Genomic DNA, 23099 nt, shown 5'->3' on the forward strand with positions numbered 1-23099 from the left:
CTGCAGTTCCCATTATCTCTGATACTATTTTAACCCCCCTACCTATACTCTCTCCACTTATCTTCTTTTCTCTCCATCTTCGGTCCGCCTCCCCCTCCCTATTTATTCCAGAACCCTCACCCCATCCCCCTCTCTGATGAAGGGCCTGGGCCCGAAACATCAGCTTTTGTGCTCCTGAGATGCTGCTTGGCCTGCTGTGTTCATCCAGCCTCACATTTTGTTGTCCTTAAGCTCCTGCCTTAACCTCTTCAGCTTCTCTATCGCCTTAGTAAAAGACCCCTCTGGAGTGATATTGTTAGGTATAAAGGTGCAACAGTGCTCCCCAAGCATTACACATACTCCTCCTTTCTCAGCTAACATCGAACGCAGAACCTGTCTATTTTGCCATGACATTTTGGTAGTTAATAAATCTTTGTTGGTTGTAATAGATGTGATTAATCCACTCAGTATTTTTGCTGACTCCTATCCAAACCTCTGTTTGATCCTTAAAGCTTGCAGATCCAACTTAACTACTTTTTGTGCAAAGGCGGACCCATTGTCTGAACTGATTTCAGACGGTATGCCAAACCTTGGGATAATTTCATTTGTCAGAAATTTTACCACTGCTCCTGCTCCCAAATCTTTGGATGGAGTTCCTTCCACCCATCTGCTGAACCTGTCAATTACCACTAACATGTACTTTTTCCCTCTCACCTTCTTTATTTCTACCTTCTTTGGGTTCCCTACCATATCAATGTGCACTATAATTTTAACATAACCATCATCCCCAGATTTCCTCACCCCTGTTGCTATTATTCGTCAATCCCTAACTGTTCCTGCATGTTTGGTCATGCCCGAGGTCTTTAGGTTGTACCCCTAATTTATGAGTAGCATCACATGGGGTGCGGCACCTGGCATATTGTACCATTTTTCCAAAAATTTGTTCTTCTTAACTTGTAGCACTGCTCCCTGTTTTCCTATCCTTGTAGCTTCACCCAATAAATGCTGCGGAGTGTTAACCCTACACTGCCACCATTTAGCCAACACCTCATCCTGAGTCCCATCAAATATTACTGAGCAGTGTAACTCAGACTTAGGAGGTTTTGCCCTTGGTAACATTGCTAATACTTCTGTCTCCCATTGTTTCCAAACACTGAATGTAACTGGCTATATCACCTATCCAATACGCATTGAAATCTCTAGCTTTCTGCATTACGAACTGTGTGTTTGCTTTTTCTACACTGAAGCCTTGCTGTGTGCATTCTCATCTCAATTCTAATTTCAGTAAAGCATGCTCACCTAACAAATTACTAGTGTCCGAAGGGACACCGATTTATCGGCAAGATTATCTCTTTGCCTTCCATTTCTAAATTTACTAGAGCAGTGAATCAAGTTAGCTGTGCTTTCCCCGAGAACCCAACAGCTTTAACAAATTTGCTTGACGTGGGAAGGTGGGAGGCATACTGCGGCTGCACACACGTATACGTGGCTCCAGTATCCATCATCACTGGCATCAGCCGTCCCTCTATACTAACGCGTACAATTGGATCTTGATCAGCCTCCCATGTAATTGCAGGATACAATCCCTTCCCATCCAGGTTCTCAGGGCACCCCTAGCACAAGCCATAAGGATTTACGGGTCCCGTTGAGCTTTAAGGCATCTGGGGTGGGGCTGTCAGGTATTCCTGATTCCTAGGTCTGTTATGTGTCGGGGCAGCCCAATTCCAATAGGTGCAATTCCTTCTGAAGTGACCTGGTTGGTAGCACTCCCAGCACAGTAATTCTGCCCCTCTTGCATTTGGTCTCTTGCTATGTTTTTCAATCTCCCACCCCTGTGCCCCTGTCCTCAGGGATGCCAGTTCTGCCTGGGTTGCTGTTTAATTTTTACCTACCTTGGGTACTGTGTCTGTGGGGAAACTTCCCTAGAGACTTCTATTGTTGGCATGGGATTTTCCAGTCCTTGCCTGGCAATGTGAGGGGGGCCCCCTTGTGCTGGCATTCGGCTCATGTTTGCATCGACCATTGAGTCGGTTCTCACAGGCAGTACCTTTTGCTCTTTTCTTTTTCAACTCTGAGCTGCATTTGTGCCAGTTTTCTCTGCACCTCTTCCTGCTGCTCAGACAGTTTCTCTTTGTCTTTTCGGTACTTTTCAACTATATGGGCTAGGTGGTCTCTGAACTCTTGGTGGCCCATTGTTGTCAGTCCCACCACTTCCTCCAATTTAGACCTGACTTGAGAGGGCATTGCATTAACAACAGCGTTTCGAAATATTGCAGTCAGCAACATATCACTCTCTACGTCTTGTTCCGTTTCCCGCCTCCACTTTCTCAGCTGTTTCTCTAAATAGTCTGCCGGGTTTTCACTGTCTCCCATTTTGTTCCCCTTTAGCACTCAAGGGTCTGATTTAGGTGGATAACAGTCTCTGAGGGCCTGCCATACCCTCTGTCTCACTTGATCAAACCCGACACTGTCCACCGTCGGGTTGTCCACCACATTTTTCTAACCGGCTGGGTCCATTATTTCTTTTAACTTCAGGAGCCCCACTAGCCTTGCCAGCAATGCCTTTAAATCTCCCATAGCCAACAATCATCCTGTGGTCTCATCTTCAAAAGCTCTGATCCACTTCCCTGCTCCCTCATGTAAACTGGGGAGCACATTCCTCAACCTTTCCAGATCCTGGGCTCCCCAAGGAACATATTGTGGCAGTTTCTTCCCCTTAATAAGTAATGGCAGCATCTTTCCTTATGGGGGCTTCTTCACTTTACTATAACTGCCATATTGTGTTTCCTCATCAGATGCAGATTCCAACCCTGCCTCTATCTCCAATTCCTCCCATCCTTTACTCACTTTTCCTACTCCGGTCCCTCCTTTCACCTGTTTCTCATCTTCCTCTTTTACTTTATATCACTTCCACTCCCTCCCTGCTGTGCCCTCCTCTTACTTTCCAGAAACTCCTCATAGTCTTTTTGTTCCCTTCATCTTTGCAATGTAATAATTTCTTGTCTTAATTCCTGCTGTATAGCTTCGACTTCTTCCTGCCTCATCTTTCCTTCTGCCTCACTTTTTCCTTTAAGATATTCTTCTCTTTTTCACCCCTGTCCCATTCTAGTTCTCCCTCTATCTCCACCATTCCCCTTAGTACAGGGCGTTGCCTCGCATTTTCACTGTCTGCATAGGGAGGGGGTCTATCCATCCCCTCCAAGCTTGGGTATAGGGAGGATTTCTTTTCTGGTTCTTCTACTTCTGTAGTCAGCTTAACCTGTTCTTTAGCACCCTTCCTGGTCACACCTGGTGCCTGGTCTGCTTTTCTCAACTCGTCCCCTTCTTTGCTATATAGTTTTAATATTTCCATCTCTGTTCTCTTTTTTTAAAAACTTCTTTTTCCCAATTTATCTGTTGATCTGTAGTTCTTAATTAACCCTTCCATGTCCTCACAAAAGCTATTATCAAAGGTACCCTCCTTTGGCCATTTAGTCAATAACTTCTCAGTTCTTTTTGCCCATTTCTCAGAAATTTTTACAATGTCACTTTTTAAAAAAAATTATCACTGTCAAAGCTTTGTTATTAGTGGCTAGAAAAGCCTCAATCCTTCTACTAAATACATCAACAATAACAAGACAATACCTATAGCAATGTACATGCGGCAATTCAATAAAATCAAGCTGAATGCACTCAAATAGACCACCAGGCAAGAATGTTTTCCTGTTACGCACTGCACTCCTTGACCAGTCAATAAGCATTGATAACAAAGCATCAGGTATACACACTTGGCCAAGTGGGAGTGACCCAGAGGCCTTGTGACGCAGAGCACGAACACTGATACATCTTCCACAATAGTTTTTTGGAGCTAGGGGCGTCCCCCTTGTAAACGCTGAACAGTGACAATATCTGGCATGCCCGTCGTATTTGAGGAAGGCAAGCAATTTATTACCTGCTTGCTCATAGAAGGCACAATAAAAGTTTGATCTGCAGCAGCCTGATCAACCCGAGCATTACCCTAAGTAGCTATAGAATCTTCGGAGACATGGGCAGTGCATTTGATAATAGCAAATTGTTTAGGGAGGAGGATTATCTGGAGAAGGTTTTTAAACATACTGTGAATTCTGGATAGGTGTACCTGAGCATGGTTTTGTTTTCCGGGCCTCCCCTGTGAGTTTTAAAATAACCTGCCCTCCTTCCTTTTGTCAATGCTCTCATGATCTTGGTTAACAGTAGAATTTTTTGGAGGGCATCTGCATGTTCTACTGTTTCACATAATCTGCATCGCATGTCACATTTTATTTCAAGTTGCCTACTTCCTTCTCCAATCCTCCTCGTCTTACTCATTTATATCATTACTTTGGAACAACATCGGCAAGCCAGATATGTCAGGAGGCACCTCCTTTTTATTTCCGTACGGTAATTCTGCCTGGCATTTCACTCCTAATTCTTATGCTGCATTTCCTTTCTCAATCTTTCCTGTTCTGCTTTACTCCCCACACTGCTGCTTTGATACCTCCTGTGATTTAAAGTTTCCCTCATAATCACGTACTCTAATCCCTCTTCGAGGTGCATTATTATCCCAACTCGCCAGTTTAGATTTGTTCATTATTTCCTCAGTGGTTTTTCTCCACGTGGATATTAAAGTTTTTCATTTTGTCCCTGAATTGCATTTTCAAATTGCTTCGTTCACTTTTATGCATTTATCTGCATCCCAAGTCCCCCACCTGTCCAAATTTCATTCCCTAATTTATTATTAAGGTATGCTGACAGATGCCTGAATTGCTCCTAATCCTCAGAATTATCTCTGCACGTTCGATGTAGAGGAGCTCCAGTGCTGGATTTAACCAAGGTTTAACTCATTTTTAGCGCGTTTACATTGTTGCTTATTTCTATCTACTACAAAAGTGTCCTTGGTCCAAACACCCAATTCAGGATCCTGACCTTTGCGTGGGGGATTTCCCCTCTTAACAACTGGTCTAAGGCAGGGTGTTTGAGACAGGCAGACACTATACTTATCGCCGAATACTTATTCTACTTTATTCCTGCTTAGGGGTGCGAGGCGCAGATAGGAACACCAATCATCCAAATCCGAATTTTCGTTGTCTCCCGCACCCAAACCAAAGCCAACCATTGAATTACGCAACTCTTTTTGTTTGTCAGTCACCGGCGACTTTTCTTTTTGTTTCTGTTGACATTTGACTCCAGTACATTTGTTTTTGAGGACCTCAATTAATTTTATGGCACCATTATCAGTCAGTTCAATTCCCAATTTGGTGGCAGACTCCTGCCATGAATTTAATACCAATTGTTTTGTGGCTTTCATCACAAAATTGTCGCCACAGTCCAATCAATTCTTCCATTTTTTGAGCCCATGTTTCATCGCCAAATCAACTACTGGGCTGATTTAACAAATTGATTATTTCCAGGGCCACTTAGTAGCCACTGTTCATCACCTAATTTCTTATTTAAGGCATCAGAAAGTTTATGCAGAGCTTCAGATTTATCCGGATACTTTGCTCACGGTTTCATCGTGAGGAAGTTAGATCTTCCATCTTATCTACCGTTATTACCCATCTTAAGCAAGTTTCCGTTACAATGTCGACCCAAAACTTCTACTAATCAACCATCTGTCAACGAACAGCAGATTAACTACTTCCACAAAAAGCTTCACTACTCCGAAGACCTTGACAGCCTCGTTATAATATATCGCGATACTCCTTAGTCTCACCTTTCACAGACTAATTTAGAAATCACTTTAAACAATGCTAATTTGACCAGATTTGAGTCCCTGACTCATTTAAAGTCTTCAATACTCAGGTCCCTGACCTGTCTATTTTTGCCTCTCATTTCACAATGTTAGGGTCCTCGACTCTAATCTGGATCCCCGATCCGTAGGTCCCAGACCATTAAATGGAGTCCCCGACTCCCTCTTTACCCATTTAAAATTTCCCTCATCTTTCCAAGACCGATGCTCTTTCGGGCTGGACTTATACTATAGGCAGCGAAGTTGGAGTCAACCGTTACTTTGAATGAAAGGAAAACCAGATGGAAAAAAATACTCACGTCTGGCCGGCCGGTTCCTCTACACTCAATAGTGGAGGACTCGAGGCTCTTACACCGCTGTCCAAAATCCGTCCGTACCGAATCCGAATCACAGCACTGTATGAAAATCTCCACTCCCAGTGCGGCCTCTCGTTCTGCAATCGGTCAGTGAGCACTCGCCGTTGGTCTGGCTGTTTAAGGCTTAACCCTTTATTTCTCAATACGGCCGGTTACAGAGCATCCGGAAACACAGGTTGAGCACTTCAGTATTCCTCAGAGGAGCTGAACACCACAGGTTAATACAAAGACATTGTTATATTTTTCTTAAAGGAGGCTACAAGGTGCGATCATACAGTACATTCACACAATTGCTAATCAGTGTATAATAGTGCTTCATTGACGGTTACTAAGGCCAACTGTCAAAAAATTGTTCTCTCTACAGAGCTCTGTAATCTGATACTACTTCTAAAACTGCTACTGTTCCCTGCTAATAAAATGTGAGGCTGGATGAACACAGCAGGCCAAGCAGCATCTCAGGAGCACAAAAGCTGACGTTTCGGGCCTAGACCCTTCATCAGAGGGTGCTCCTGAGATGCTGCTTGACCTGCTGTGTTCATCCAGCCTCACATTTTATTATCTTGGAATTCTCCAGCATCTGCAGTTCCCATTATCTCTGACACTGTTCCCTGCTGTTTTGTTTCAGCCAATTACTAATGATCTATCCCCCTTTAATTTAAACCAGATTCAATAATACTTGCAATACAGCATTCTCTGCTTCACTTGTTCTGCCCGTACAGACCCCTGTTTTTTCAGAGCGGTATCCACAGGATTCTCTGTCCTGCCCATTCAGCCCCTTGCTACCTGCAAGGCGGTATCCACAGAACTCTCTGCCCTGCCGTCCAGCCCCTCACTCCCTACGAGGCGGTATCCACAGGGACTTACTTACACCACGTGGAATTTTATTTCACCCGATCTTTTTCACTTATTTGTCCCTTATCCCACTGCGCAGTTTACTTGAACAGTCCTCCACGCCTCCTTCAACTTTAAATTACTCCCTGCTGTCTGGATCTTTGGGTCGGAGAGACCATTCGGCAGCTTCCCCACACTTCCGAGTCCCCGAGGACCTCCCAAGCGAACAGAATATAGTCCGAATCAGAAGCAGAAATGCTTTTCTTTTGCTTTGGGTGCACCCTTATTCTGTCAGTTTCAGGAGTGTCCCCACCAGACCGGGAAGCGCCCTGTTACTGTCGCCCCTCTTCAGGTAGCTCTCTGCACGACCCTGCTCATTGCGCAAATTTGTAGTGGAGAAACTACCAGGAGACGCGGAGAATTCTTCGGCAAGTTAAACTTTTATTTGCAAACAAAAGCTGTGACAATCAGAAAATGGTTTCCCGATTGCCCCCGAACCTCGGGCCTCGTTATTTTTTATACTTTTTAGTTATCACACTTTCTTCAAATTATCAGCATGCCCAATGGTATTAATTAGTAAACAACTTATGTCACTATGCTTAGATCATTTCTATCTCATGACAGAGAGCCATTGCACCTGCACTTGAAGGTCAGTTAGAGTGGTTAGTACCCCTCTATCTTATCAGGTTACTGCTGTATTCTGAAAGGCGCATTGTTTACGATCTTTCTTTGCAGCGGCCTGAGGGTTAGTGATTTACGTAGCTCGAGCAGAATTAATAAAGTTCGCAGCCTAGAAGCCATTTTGTTGCTAATTTGCATCGAGAAGCCATCTTGTGCCTGTATCCAAGTTTCTTATTTATTACTACATCTGCCTGAATGGTCCTTCGCCTCGGGTTGACCCCATTACGTCATGCTAGTCTTTAGTTCTATGTTACATGCTTTAATTAACCTAATTAAGCTGCCATTAATAGCTAACCTGGGTGTCCTACCTTTGTTTTACACTCCCTTGACCTATGCTCAAGCACTTCATTCTGTTAACGTACAGCATTGTATTGATTATTGTAACACTCCATAAATCAGTACATCATCCTGCTGATCACTAAGATTTAACCCTTTGTCTGCCCCTATAATTTTAATTTCCATCTCTGTCTCGGTTGGATGCTCTTCAGAGGAATTGATCTGGACTTGAAAGATCAAATGACCTACTTCCACCCTGTGAGGATTCTATGGAAAGGAGGGCAAACAAATTCAGAGCTCCCCAGATGGAAATAGAGACAGCAGTTAAAATAACGAATAAAAAGTGTGCTGATGGCAAATTAATAAGTCCAGTTGAGAACCAAAAGGAATATGAAAGGGCTGGGGGGGAGGTGAAAGATGTTGGAGAATCAAAGAGGGATGATGATAAAAGTCTGGTGGTCAACATGAAAGGGTGTCTTAGAGTCTTCTGCGGGGATGTCAATATTAACAGGGTGGTGAAATTAGGACTGACCAGGGCCCAAATGTTTTATACACATGGAGGCAGGAGGCATGACTGATGTGTCAAATGAACATTTTGTATCTTCCTTTATCAAGGGGGTGAAAGTGGCTTTGGGAAGCAGGACAATCTGTCAGTAAAGAGGTTCAAAATAGATCAGGATGAACTGTTCAATGGAATATTGATTCTTAATGTTGGCACCCTGGCCAGATAAGGTGTATTCAAGGATAGTGAAGGAGAGTGGAATTTTGCAAGAGCACTCGCCACGATCTTTGAGTTTTCCCTCAATTTGGGAGACACCCAAAAATTGGAAAAGTGCACCCTTATTCAAATAATCCTGGAAGACTGAGGCGTACAGTTATAAAAAAAATCAGTTTAAAGTTAGCATGGGGGAAGCTTGTAGAAACAATTATTCATAGCCAGACAAATAAAATGGCTGGTAGACAGCCAATGCACAACCAATGTGGAGTTCACAGCCAGTCAGACAGCATCTATAGGGAGTGATGTCAAGTTAATGTTCTGAGTCTAAATGACTCTTCATCAGACCTGGAGTGAAGTGCAGAGGGGACAGCATTTATGCTACAGTTTGGGGAGGGAGAGTGTTGGGGTTGTGGAGTGTAGAGTGCTGGCTGAGAAAAGATGTTGACAGTTCGGATTAAGTGGTCGGAATGTGAGAACGACAGTACAATAGTGTATCTAGTGCCAGACTTGAAAAAACAGATAACCCCTGTGAGGCGAAGGGAGAGGAGAGAGGATGTGGTGATTGAGAATGTAACAACCTAAAAGAAAGGGAAGGAATGGTTCACAAATTCGTACATTCTGATTGCTGACTCTGAACTATCTGCCAGCACCCCACTCCCGCTACCCCCACCCCAACACCCAAACTGTAGCATAAATGCTGTCCCCTCCACACTCCACTTAGCTCTGATGGAATCGTCCAGACTCGAAGCATTAGCTTGCTCTCTCTTCATGGATGCTGGCTGACCCACAGTGATCTCCAGTGCTGGTTGTTTTCAGTACAAGCCAGCATCTGCCACAATTTTCTCCCAGAATAAAAGTGGCTTATTTTTAGGGAAGGATTCTAAAGGGGAAATCATCTTTGACTAACACGCAAGAGTTTTGTTTTGAAGAGGTATCAGGTCGAAGAATTTTTGTTATTAGTTGTGGGGAGGAATGCAAGGGGAAGGTTCAGTCCTTTAAATACCCTTAACAGAAGTGGTGTGGAGTTGCAGATTTAGAAACAATCTAGCCTGCTATTGGTAAGCCATTTGAATATGCACAATTGATGCCTTTGCACTCCTTCAAATTCATCCAGTGGATTGCTCGCACTCAGTTCGATTATTCAGCACTGAGTTTATTTGACAACTTGCTGCATTCATGCATCCTTTAAAAATAGCGTATTTTAAAGATAGCCACCCTTGTAAAGCATGTTTCAATTAGTGAGGTCTGAATGTCCTTGTGTATCGGTATCCAGGCACAGTAAGTAATTATTTCAGAATCCTCTCCCCATCACCCTTTTCTGATGAAGGGTCTAGGCCCAAAACGTCAACTTTTGTGCTTCCTACCTACTAACCTCATCCCACCCCCTTGACCTGTCTGTCCTCCCCGGACTGACCTATCCCTTCCCTACCTCCCCACCCATACTCTCCCCTCCACCTATCTTCTCCCCTATCCATCTTCAGTCCACCTCCCCCTCTCTCCCTATTTATTTCAGAATCCGCTCCCCAGTCCCCTTTTCTGATGAAGGGTCTAGGCCCGAAACGTCAGCTTTTGTGCTCCTCTGATGCTGCTTGGCCTTGTGTATCAGTATCCAGGTACAGTAAGTAACTATTTCAGAATCCGCTCCCCATTCCCCTTTTCTGATGAAGGGTCTAGGCCCGAAACATCAGCTTTTGTGCTCCTCAGATGCTGCTAGGCCTGCTGTCTTCATCCAGCTCCACACTTTGCTATCTTGGATTCTCCAGCATCTGCAGTTCCCATTATCTCTGTGAAGTACATTGGATCTAGATTGATTCACAAGAGGAGACAGAGTCACCACCAAAATAAAGCGAATGGAATCCCTACAGTGTGGTAACAGGCCCTTTCACCCAACAAGTCCAAATAAACTATCAGAAGAGCACCGCCCCCATCCTTTCCCAGAACCCCACATTTCCCAAAGCGGACACACCTAACCCGCACATCCCTGAACGGGATGGGCAATTTAGCATGGCCAATCCACCTACCCTGCACATCTTTGGACTGTGGGAGGAAACCAGAGCACCCGGAGGAAACCCACGCAGACAGTTGCCCGAGGGTGGAATCAAACTTAAGTCCTGGCACTCTGAGGCAGCAGTGCTAACCACTGAGCCACTGTGCCACCCCTAAAATAAAGTGGCAGTTCTGTTTAAGAATAGGATAAGGACATTTTTCTTTGCTTTGTGAATCTTTCGAACTCTCTTTCTTGCAGGTAGCCTTTCTGAGACACAAAATGGTGGTGGGGTCAGTTTATTAGGGATAGATGGGATAACAGAGTCATCAGGTTGGCAGAATTGGATGGCCGGGTCGGTCCAAAGGGCCGAGTGGCCTAATTCTGTCCCCGTTTTGTATGTTTATATACTCCTATAGAAATGATTGATGCTACTGCTTGCTTCCAATTGTTGAATGATCTGACGCAGGCTATTAGGTGAGGTCTCACAGTCCTATGGGATATGATTCCCTGCATCTATCTCACTAACAGGGATCCACTGGTTTCAGCTAATGACTGGCTGTGACCTCCGGGAGGATGGCACCACAACTGGATTCTCTCAGTTTGGCTGGGACGGGCAAGATTACATGAAATTTGACAAAGATCACCAAGACTGGGTCACTACAGTACGGTGGGGAGAGAGCACGAAGAAATGGTGGGAGGACATCAGGGCGTGGAATAATCAGCACTGGAAGTATTACCTGGAGGAGGAGTGCATTCACTGGCTGAACACCTACCTGGATTACGGACAGCAGATGCTGAGTACCAGTAAGTGAGGGGTTAGGGACACTGAGAGTCGGTGAGCGAGGAAGGTGGTTGGGGGGAGTGAGAATCATTGAGTGAGGGACGGGGGAGTGACAGTAGGGGAGGGATTGTTGGTGACTGAGCAGGGTGTGAGAATCGGTGAGTGGCAGCCAAATTGAGGGGGGTGGAAGTGAGTGCCGGTGAGTGGGCGGTGACAAGAGTGTGGGTAAGTGGGGGGGATAATGGAGAAGAGTTGGTGAGCGAGAGTGGGGAGCGGGTGTGCAGGTCAGTGGGGGTGGGGGGGGGGTGGGTGGGGAGCGAGTGCCGGTCAGTGAGCAGGGTGTAGGTTGGTGCTACAAATCGGAGGGTAAACCCCCTCCCCCAGAGAACTAAAACTGAAACACCCAAAGAGGAGCAGCTCGTGCCATAATCTGTAAAGGGAGTGTGAGAAGTCATGTAACCTGCTTCTCAGCAACTTCTAGTGCCTAAATAAAATAAATCCCTGTCACTCGCTTTAAAATTAACAAGTAACAGTTTATTTATCTAACTCTAACAATGAACAAATTAACAAAACTATTAACAAATGGAATAAATCCTTTCTAACAACCAACTGTTCCTGAATAAAGCAAGATTCAAATGGTATTCTGTTCTTGTAAATATGATACTCAGTTATATATGAAAAGAAATTTAGTCTCTCGAAACAATAGCCAGGTTACAGGTCTTTTGGAATGTTCTGTGCCTTTTCCCTTGATTCTTTTGTCAGGAATGCTTTCTCTGTTGATTCTTCTGTCAGGAATATTAACAAGTTGTGCTGTTGGTAACATTATTATTTAGGTGGTGCTTTCCCTAAGACACAGAGGAGGCTTTGGGAGCCAATAATTCTCTCTCGAGCATTGAGGACCGTTAGCTTTGGCGGATGGCAGCTAGTTTTGGGATTTTTGTCTGACTGCCTCCTTTTTATACCCTTAATGGCATATCAATATTTCTTCCAGTTGGATTGGTTCTATGTTCTCAAATCCATCAGACATAAATTTAATTGATTTTTGGCACCGAAGTATCTGGTTCAAATTGATTTGGCTAAATTCAAAAGCCTGTTGTCTTGGTTAGCTTGGCCTGCTAACAGTACGGCCTTTTGATACAAATGTTTCAAGCTTGGGTGCTCTCTGTGTATTTGCAAATTTTCGCGCTGCTGTTCAAAGTTGTCCATTTTAAATCTCTAAGCAAATGTTCCTTAAAGGGGCTGCATAATGCTTCCACTCCTCCACCCCAGCATCTTACAAATACCAAATTCTATCTTCCTGCCTCTTAATCCACAAGTACTCTGTCCAACTTTGCAACAGTCAGTGAATGAGGGCAGGGGTGTGTGTCGGTCAGTGAAAAAGCAAGAGGGTATTGGAAGAGGTGAAGTGGGGAGGTGAGAGTTGTTGAGTGAGGTGGGGAGGCAGTGGGAGTCAGTGCGGGAGGGGGAGGCGGAGGCGGGAGAGTCGGTGAGTGGGGGAAATGAGGTTCTAAATGGGTGGAGGCGATGCGAGTCAGGGAATGAGGGAGCAGTGAGAACCATGAACTCTCTCTTGATGCTTCCTGCACTGACTCCTGTTCCTCTCTCCCTCAGTTGCCCCCGCCGTGTCCTTTACCCGTCTGGGTGATTCTAACCGGCTGTCCTGTCTCGTTACTGGGTTTTACCCCCAAGCCATCGAGGTGACCCTGTGGAGGGATGGAGTATTGGTTGATGAGACACTGTCCACTGGAATCTTACCCAATCATGACAGGACCTACCAGATCCGGAAATGGATGGAGTTTGATCCGGATGATCAGTCCGAGTATTCCTGTCGAGTGGAGCACACCGGGCTGGAGGACAAGCTGGTGGTGATTTTCGGTAAGACTGTTTCTCACTGTCTGAGAGGCAACCAGACTCTGGCTAGGATCGTGGGGGTGTGGTGGTGTGGGCCACTGCTAAGTTCTTGATTTAGGACAGGCTAGTGATGGGATGGAGCGTGAGAAATAAACATTCACTTCCACGTGTCAACGATATCATACGATTTTTGGACAGTTGTGATTTTAGACTGTTAACCTAGGATATTGCAGTATGACATGAACCATTGTATCTTGGAGCCCTGTTAACAGACTGTAGCTGGTTGGTGAGATAGAAAGAAGTACACATATTTTCCTCTGTGCATAGAGTTTACTGTGTTGCTCAGTCTTGCCCCTCGCAATTCAGTTTCACAATTGCTCTGCTCACAGGAAATTGATATGAACCACGAGTTCCTCTTAACATGAACAATATGATTAACCATTGCCAGAATCCCTTCGTTAAATTTAAACTTTCATTGACCAGGTTTTCTAAAACCAAATTGAAAGGCCATGTTTTCTGTAGAATGGCATTCCACTCTACTCATCTTTCACAGAGCGAAAGAGCTCCTCTTTTCTGAGAGGGCGTACTGATCAGGAGTCTCTTTCAAAAATGCAGAGCCAAACTTCCATTCTGATCAGCCCCTCAACTCATAGAACGGTTGACTGAGGGCAAGCCACTCTCCCATTTTCACAGCAGTGTTCTGAAACCAAATATGCTGCACAAGAGACAGACACTATGATAAGCTGATACTAAAGGTTAAGTTTGTTAAGGCAAGTGTGGGGCTGGTGTGCAAAGGAAATAGGGTACAACTTAAGTAGGGTGTCATTTGGGAAAGAGATTTGGGAAGATTGGGTGTCAGGGGATTGAGTGGCATGTGAACAGGATGCCAAGTGGCTAAGGAGCTCGGGCATATGGGGGTCTAGGCAAGTGATGCAGTGGTTTGGTTGATTAGAGTCAAAGAGTTACGCAGCCACGGAAACAGACACTTCAGTCCAACTTGTCCATGGTGACTGAATATCCTAAACTGTTTTCATCCCATTTGCCAGCATTTGATTCTAACCCCTCGCAACCCTTCCGATTCACGTACCCAGCCAGATGCCTTTTAAATGTTGCAATTGTACCAGCCTCCACCACTTCCTCTGGCAGCTCATTCCATATACACATCACCCTCTGCATGAAAAAATTGCCCTTTTGGTGTCTTTTAATTATTTCCCCTCTCACATTTAAATCTATGCCATCTAGTTTTGGACTCCCCCATCCTGGGGGAAAATACCTTAGCTATTCAGGGTATGCACACACCTTTAAGATCACCCTTTGATGCTCCAGGGAAGATAACCCCAGTCTATTTAGCCTCCTTCTGTAGCTCAAACCCTTCAATCCAGGCAACATTCTTGTACAACATCTTTCCATGCAGCAGTGAGACCAGAATTGGAGATATTTTGTCCATCGGGTGAGGGTGGAGTAACATGTCATCTAGATTATCCTGGGGGCATTTGAGGACCAAGGGAATTGGGCCTGGATGGCATGGGGAATCCGGTCTAATGGTGCATGCAGTAGACAGTGGATAGGATGGGGTTAGACGCACCTGGACAGGGGGTGGTGTTGCATGAATGTGTGAAGTGATGTCGCAGGAGGTGATATCGGCATTGGGTCAGGATTTGAGATTGTAAAGGGGCTGCCGGGAAGTGTATTTGAGGTGATCTGAAGCCTGTTGGGGAGTCAATATAATAGTTATCCAGGATTAGAATGGGTCTTTAATCTAGAATCATAGATACCTACAAGGCGTAAGCAGGCCATTCAGCCCATCGAGTCCACACCAGCCTTCCAAAGACCATCCAGCTCTGACCCGCCCACCCACCTTACCCAATCACTACCTTTCCCATGGCTAATCCTTGTCACCAGCACATCCCTGGACACTATGGGCAATTAAGAGTCTAACATTTCCTCTGAGTCCCAATTGAATTAACTGCAACAAAACCCTCCAAGTCTCTGATTTGTCTGGAGACTTTCAGAGGGTTCCAGAAGTACAGGAAATGCCCAGCAGAATCTTCAATTACCCGGCTCAAGTTATCATTGCTATGGTGAGAATTTGCGCCTGGTCATCAGTGCACAGCTCCCATCGAATGATCTGCCCAGTGGAAAGGCTGGGCTGAAATTGTCTGTCCACTCATTAATGAGTAGGCGATGCTCAGGGTCTGGGTGGGTAGTGGTGAAGTGGAAATGGTATTCATGGTCACTCTGTGCCAATAGAGACAATTGGGTTAGGTTCTGGTGGAGGTGACACTGTGAAGCCTGAATCCTGAGGGTTGAGTCTGATGCCGAACCTGAGAAGGAGGAAAGTTTTCAGACCCGAAAAGAAGAGATTGTGGGCAGGGTTGATGAAGGGGAAATTGTTCTTCATACAGTAGGTGTTTAGAAGGAATGCTTCTGGGCTTACGATGGGGAAGGGAGTTGGGAAGATGTGTGCCTGTGCGTGTCTGTGTTGAAGTGTGTGTTCATGTGCCTGTGTCCTGTACACTTACCTATGTGTATTCATATTGATGTGTATCTGCGCAGTGGTCGTGTCTCTGCTTGTGTGTGTGTGTGTTTGTGTCTGTGTATGTATGCACACTCGCACGCATCAATGTGTGTCAATGTCAGTTTGCTGCATCTGTCAGTGCAGAGCTTCAAGGGAGCAGCAGGGTTGAGGGTTCGGACTATAAGAATCTGGAATGTAAAGGGGCTGCCGGGAAGTGTATTTTGAATGACTTTTATCGGACCAAGAGAAGCCTCTTTGATCGTGCTCACGTTCTTTCGTATCTGCCTGTGGTTTATTCGTTCCCCTTCTTCCCAGTCATGAAAAGCTCATTAGAGACGCTATCTGCCGTTCCGAACCAACCCAAAGCCCCTCTTCTGGGCTCAGCAGCGAATTCCATCAGCACAGGCCTCTGGTTTCAATCCATGCAAACTCCTACTGCCGTCTGCACCTTTGGCGCAATCTCTCTCTTATTTTCTTCCACCCAGTGTTGGTCACTGTGAGAGGGATAAAATTGGGTCATTGTAATAAACCTGTCTGGAACCTTGGTTAGATTGCACTTAGATTCAATTGTGAAGATATAGTTAATGTGTAATTCAAACATAACAAAAGTATGGAGACACTGGAAGGGGTGTAGAGAATGTGTACAGTGGTAACAGGAATGTGTGGATCTAAATATCAGGACACCATTAACATTCTCAGTCTGTTCTCTTTCAGGAGCAGATTGGTAATAGAGGCCATTAAAATAACAAAATGTTTTGTTAGCGTGGTGTCTTGGATCACAACATGTATCCAAGCAGTTCTTTTCCGATTCGGTAAACATAAGTAAGAGAAGGCTCAACTACAATTTGCTTAAATATGAATGTTTATTAAGTAATAATAAACAAGTACAATGGTAAAAATAAGTGGAAGAGAAAAGGAAGAAAAGCAAGTCTCATGCCCTCCTGTCCGTCAGGGGCCCCTTGATCAATGGCTGTACCAGAGGCTTCAGTTTGTTCCTGGCACCATTCACAATGCCAAGCTAAGGCGAAGCCCTGCCCTTTGGAATGAAACACTCTCTCCCTTATACAGTGTAATGAACATCCAGCACAAAGAAAGCAGATCAAAAAGACAACACTGCTGCTTGGCTCAGAAATACAGGATGGGAAAACAAGCGCAGGTGTCATCTCCACCTCGGGAGGGAACGTACATAGGACCTATTCAAGGTCATGCAGCTCGTCAACAATTATTCTCAACTTTCCCATCCCGTGTAGTCTATTTTCCCACACAGCTGTCGAATATCATCATCACCTTTTAGTCCTTCAGCCCATTCTATCCACATGGGTGCAACGTGAATGCTTCCTCTTGATTTGAGCACAGAACACTGGTTAAACATCATTGCCGATTCGAGGGAATTTAAGAGAAAGTTATATATGCAAGGAGGAAATCCAGAGGGAGTGGTTGAATAGGATAGTACAGATGCGTTCATGGTGAAACTAAGCAGCAATACAAGGGAGAAGGGAGTAGTTAATTATGCTGCTATGGTTCTGTTGACGGTGGCTCAGTGGTTAGCACTGCTGCCTTACATTACCTGAGTTCAATCCCAGCCTTGGGCAACAGTCTGTGTGGAGTTTACATATTCTTTCTTTCTCTCTCTCTCTCTGTGAGTTTCCTCTCGGTGCACCAGTTTTCTCCTACAGTCCAAAGATGTACAGGTTAGGTGGATTGGACGTTGAAAATGATGGGTTACAGAGGTAGGATGGGATTTGTGTATGAATCAGCTTCTGTTTGGAGGGTCAGTGCAGACCCAATGGGCTGAATGGCCTCTTTCTGCATTGTAGGCATTCTGTGTGAAATTCACATGAGTTTAGTTGGGAGGGGGCCTGAGTGGAGCTTAGTCACTAGAACTATAATAAGTGGGTGGAATGATCTGTGTAATCCTTATTCCCTGTCTCAGGCACATTGTGCCTCTCCTCTCTGTCTTACAGTGCTAGAGTTTCACTCCCAGGTTTTTGTTGCTATTGGGATTTTACTTGGAGTACTCATAGTCATCACAGTCCTTCTCACAGTTGTCATCATCTACAAAGAGAAAGGTAAGATCCTACACAAAATGTGGTAGGGCCCCACTAGATTTGGAGAGCTGTGGTGGGCGTGGGTGGGGGGCAGGTGCTTGGGGCAGCTCTGAACCGTGGAAGTTAAGGGCTCAGGGTTTTGGTGGAGCTGCTCAGGGAGGTGAGGTGGTCCCAGGGCAACTTGGTGGTTGGGGATTGCCTCAGGCCATGGGGCCCATGGGCTAACTGTAGTGACTCACCAGGGGTTTGAGGTGTTGAAGTGATTCAGCTTCGAGGGTCAACAGGGCAGGGGCTGGGGAAGGTTTTGTAAGTGCTTAGGTTGTGAGAGGCAGTCTCACTGTCTGCAGAGAGTACTTCAGGGTGGAGTCCACTCTGGTAGGGAGGCTGGAGTTACCAAACCTCGATGTCTCATCATATGACTAAGCCATGCTGCAGCCATTTGTTGGTCATTCCATCCTCTTATTGCATCATTGCCTTCCTGCACCAATCAGAAAGCAAGAAGACATCTTATGGATAGTGCAGCCTCAGGGACATCCCATCCTCCTTGGGGGCTTTGCGGGCTGGCAGGGTCGGTGTGGGGGTTTTGGATAACAGACTTCCAGGGTGTCCCCATCTTCCTCAGGAGAGTCTCAAGTCAGTTAAGGGAGCACTGGGTGGGTGCAAGGGCTCCAGGCTCTGGGTTGAATGTTGTGTTTTCGAGACGTAGGCTCCCATGGTCAGGAATGGGTTTCAGTTTGGCAGATGCACTCGGTTCACTCGGGAGGGTGGGAGAGAATGATGGGAGACTGAAGACGAGACATTCAGGTGTGCGGGGCGAGTGACAGGGTCAGGTCCGTGGGGAGGGAGGAGGTAATTGTAGGAGTGAGGGGCTCAGGTCCAATGGGAGCAAGGGGCCTTAAAGTCATTGAGATGTACAGCACAGAAACGGACCATTCGTTCCAACTCATCAATGCTGACCAGATATCCTCAATTAATCTAGACCCATTTGCCAGCATTTGGCCCATATCCCTCTAAACCCTTCCTCTTCACGTACACATCCAGATGCCCTTTAAATGTTATAATTGTACTCAGCTCCATGACCACCTCTGGCAGCTCATTCCATATATGCATTACCTTCTGCATGAAAAAGTTGTTCCTTCAGTCTCTTTTATATCTTTCCCCTCTCAGTCAGGTACATGTGGGAGCAAAGGAGTGTGAGGGCGAGGTCATCGAAAGAATGAGAACCATGGTTTCAGGTCGAAGTGAGGAGTAACAGGATGGAATGAGAGGTGGGGGGGTTTGGTGTGAATTTATAAGTCAGGGTGTGGTGGGAGCAGTGGGAGTAATGGAGAAGAAGTGAAGTGCGAGGGGCAACAGGGTGAGGTGAAGGTAAGATGGCACAAGGTGAGTTGGGAGTTAGAGGCAGCAGTAAGAGAAAGAGGGAGCGGTGGTGTCAGTGGGAGTGGACGCCCAGTATTAATGTGGAGCTGGACCCAATGAGAGAAGTGTCCACCCTTTTCCTTTGACTGGGCATTCTCAACAGTTTCCTGTCTAACAACATACTGACAAAAAATCAATCACTGAACTTTCCTTGTTTTTACAGCGAGAAGGAAGAGTGACTACATCACTACACACAGTAAGCTGAATGTGAACTATCCTTTGGATCTCTGTGTGGCCATATCAATGTCCATTCTGTGACTGAAACACTCAACTGCTGATTCTCCTCTGTCCATGTGTCTCTCTCTATCTCGATATCTCTGACTGCGTGTGTGTGTGTGCGCGCGCGCGAGACACTTCCTGTTGCCCCTTGTGTCTTGTGTGCTGGATGTGATGTTGAAAATTTTTAATACCTCCTCCTTCCATTAACAGCTTCTGATGATTTGATGTCCTCAGTGAGTTCCGTCGCCAGTTCCTGAGGTATGAATAGTTTAAGCCAATAGTAAGAGCAGATCATTGTAACTGGGATACGGGAGCTGGTGTTAACTGTACGATCTAAAGGGTGGATTTCAACCTCAATTTCTCTCTCTCTCTGTGCGATCACTAAAGACCAGCTCATGCAGTTCAACGCTGAGCTTTCAGACTGACATCAGAGGGCTGCCCCTATGTGAGTCTGAACCTCAAAGTATCTTTGAGGGGTGATGTTTGGTTATAGAAATATCACATCCTGGATGTGGCCTCCTGTCAGCTGCTTGACTTCCTGAAGGGAGTTGATTCTCTAGGAGTTCTCATTGCAGTTTGTTCCTGGAGTTTCACATTGCTTTCCCAAGATTATGAATTATTGGGCGTTTGTGCAAAGCTGTGTGGTGGGTGGGGTCTGGATCTGATGGAGAAATTGCAGCAGTTCCGGAAATTAGACCATGAGGAATTAAAGTCTTACAACACAGAAACATACCCGTCGGTCCAGCTAATCAATGTCAACCAATTTTTCCAATTTAAGCTCGTCCTTTTAGCCTATATTTGGCCCATATCCCATTAAACCTTTCCTATTCATGTGTTGGCCAAACATCTTTTAAATGTTGTAACGGTAGCTACACTTACCACTTCCTCGTGCCGTTCATTCCTCATACGAACCATGATCTTGGAGGGAGTGCAGTGTCATCAGACCAGAATGAAACCTTAAATTCCAAGGAGAAATTAAACAAACTAAGGCCTTGTTCACTGAAATCTTGCAGGTTAAGGGCTGGTTTGCTCGATGCTTTTGAGGTATTAAGGGAAATAGCTATTTTGACAGAGGGAAACTTTCAGTTGTTTGGGGAGTTTCAAAGACTCGGTCCAAACGTTTACTCATCGAAAGTGCAAATAAGAAGCTCTTCCACACGAAAAGGGTGGGAAATGGTTGCAACACCAATCCTCAAAATGTAATTGACATTAAATGAACTGTTAATGAATCTGTGAACAGAAAACTATAAACCTCCAAAGGAGGGAAATCAAGGAAAGGTCAACACATTTGAAGATAGGCCAGAGATCCTCCATGATCATAATATATTCAGGGGTTAAGAGGTTTCCTGCCCTGCCATTCCCTGCTCTGGGAATTTTGCACATACAATGGATCTTGGTCAGCTGGCTTATTTCCAATGGGTTTTGTTGTGGGGTTTTGATTTGTTTTCAATTTGTTCATAGGCTGTAGCTTGTTAATTGTCCTTCCCGGATTTATTCCAGATTGCCATTGCATTTACTGAGGTCTCAGGTCTGCTCTTTATTCCCTCACTCAGTAACCATCGTTTCTTCCTCTTCCGCAGTCGCCTCCCATATCCGACTGGGAATCCACAGATGCCATTTCCCAAGTTCAGTGACGGAAGCCAAGGAGAGATTCATGGAGGACTGATTCCTGCTCAATCTCAAATTCTGGCATGTTTTGTCAATCTGATTCCAAATCGTGGCAATGTTAACATTTCACTGTGAAGCCCTGCCCTGCTAATGTTTAAGCGATATGATCATGTTTGACCCCGTTCACAGGCTGTTCATCAGTGTGATAGTGCCAGGCCTCAAATTAAATACCTCTGCACCTTTAAGACTCAAATAGCCCTTTCTTATAGTAACAGAACATGTCAATTCTTGTCGAGACTGATGGATTGATTGAACCCAAACATGACCTTAATGTGACGTTATCTGTCCAAGTGCAAGAGAGGACCAGACGACAGCATCTCAGGATAAAGGGACAGTAATTTAAGACTGAATTGAGGAGGAGTAACTTCTCTCCAAGGCTTTGTAATTCTTTGCTGCAGAGAGCTATGGGAGCAGAGTCCTTGTGCATATTTAAAGCTGACATAGATCTATGTGGAATGAATCAACATTTATGGGGAGAAAGGAGGAACGTCGATGTGAAGAGTGTTTTTCCCACTGAATAGCGGAGCAAGCTCAAGGAACGGAAGGGAATACTTCTGTTTCTCTTTGTTATGGTCTTATAAGCCTTATATCACAAGCTCTTCTCCTTGCCCAGGTCAAGTCACTATCTCGGAATCTCTTGACATCACATGTTCACCACATTCAGTCAAGCACCCAGTGCTGTGTCTGGCCCTAAAGCAGGGACATGGTGGTGTGCAGTGCTCCTGCCTGGAATTCAAGGCTCCACCACTCTCTCCAGGCCCCTCAGATTCTCCTCACATTCTTATCTTTTTGAATAAAAGCACAGTACTGTGGATGTTGGAAATCTGAAGCAAACAAAGGGAACTCTGGAGAAGCTCAGCAGGTGTAGCAGCATCTGTGGAGAGAAAATGCAGAGGTAACATTTCAAGTCCAATCTGAGTCTTCTTCAGAATTGGAGAGGTGAAAGGAATGAATTCTTCTGGTCAGCAATCTAGTCATGTCTGACTCGAGACGTTAACTCTGTTTCTCTCTTCACAGATGCTGCCTGAGATTTTCGGTATTTTATGTATTTGATTCTTTTCAGTCAGGCTGCAGCCTTCATCTTCCATTTCTGACAGATTTTTTTTTGTTTTTAATCGTTTGGGATCTTCCAAAATTCCCACAGTCAATAAAATGTTTTGTCAACAAAGGCTTCAAACTATGTTGAATAGCACTGCTATATCACCGCGCCAGTGATGCAGGTTTGATTCCTCCCTTGAGTGACTATATGTGTGGTTGGACATTCTCTCCAGTTTCCTCCAACAGTCTATAGTTGTGCAGATTAGGTGGATTGGCCATGCTAAATATCCCACAGTGTCCAGGGATGTGCAGGCCATGTGGATTAGCTATGGGAAATGTTGGGTAAAAGGGATAGGGTAGGGAGTTTGTCTGGGTGAGGTGCTCTCCAGACAGTTGGCATGGACCCGAAGGGCCAAATTGCCAGCTTCCATAATGTAGGAAATTCAGTGTTTCCCATTGACTCTCCTTTGGGCTGCTTTAGTGAGGGCAGAGTGCAAACAGCGATTAACACTGTGTGTTAACACTAAGTGTAGTGAGACCAATTCCGAGCCAACATCAGTGAGAATTCCAGATAACAAAGTGTGGAGCTGGATAAACACAGCAGGCCAAGCAGCATCTTAGGAGCACAAAAGCTGACATTTCGGGCCTAGATTCTTCATCAGAAAAGGGATTTGGGCAGAGGGTTCTGAAATAAATAGGGAGAGAGGGGGAGGCAGCCCGAAGATAGATAGAGGAGAATGTAGGTGGAGAGGGGAGTATAGGTGGGGAGGTCCCTAGCCTGTTCTTCCTCTCACCTCTCCCCTCCTCCCACCTCAAGCTGCACCTCCATTTCCTACCTACTAACCTCATCCTGTCCCCTTGACCTGTCCGTCCTCCCCGGACTGTTCTATCCCCTCCCTACCTCCCCACCTATACTCTCCTCTCCACCTGTCTTCTCCTCTATCCATCTTTGTTCCACCTCCCCCTCTCTCCCTATTTATTTC

The 23099-nt window shown here is 45.3% G+C and overlaps 1 protein-coding gene across 2 annotated transcripts in view; it reads left to right on the plus strand.

The window, feature by feature from the left end:
• Window positions 1–22701, plus strand: part of LOC125446624 (major histocompatibility complex class I-related gene protein-like) — a 34484-nt gene extending 11783 nt beyond the window's left edge. Inside the window, exons 3-8 of one of the 2 annotated variants that reach the window (XM_048520332.2) lie at window positions 11103–11378; window positions 12967–13230; window positions 17689–17793; window positions 19355–19387; window positions 19621–19668; window positions 20991–22701. In XM_048520332.2, the coding sequence (XP_048376289.1) occupies window positions 11103–11378; window positions 12967–13230; window positions 17689–17793; window positions 19355–19387; window positions 19621–19667 (725 nt within the window). In that variant the 3' untranslated portion in view covers window position 19668; window positions 20991–22701. The remainder of the gene's footprint in view (window positions 1–11102; window positions 11379–12966; window positions 13231–17688; window positions 17794–19354; window positions 19388–19620; window positions 19669–20990) is intronic. The other variant, XM_048520333.2, reaches the window with a different exon arrangement.
• Window positions 22702–23099: the final 398 nt, after the last annotated feature.

The sequence above is a fragment of the Stegostoma tigrinum genome, chromosome 34 (assembly GCF_030684315.1).
Source record: "Stegostoma tigrinum isolate sSteTig4 chromosome 34, sSteTig4.hap1, whole genome shotgun sequence".
NCBI lineage: Eukaryota > Metazoa > Chordata > Chondrichthyes > Orectolobiformes > Stegostomatidae > Stegostoma > Stegostoma tigrinum.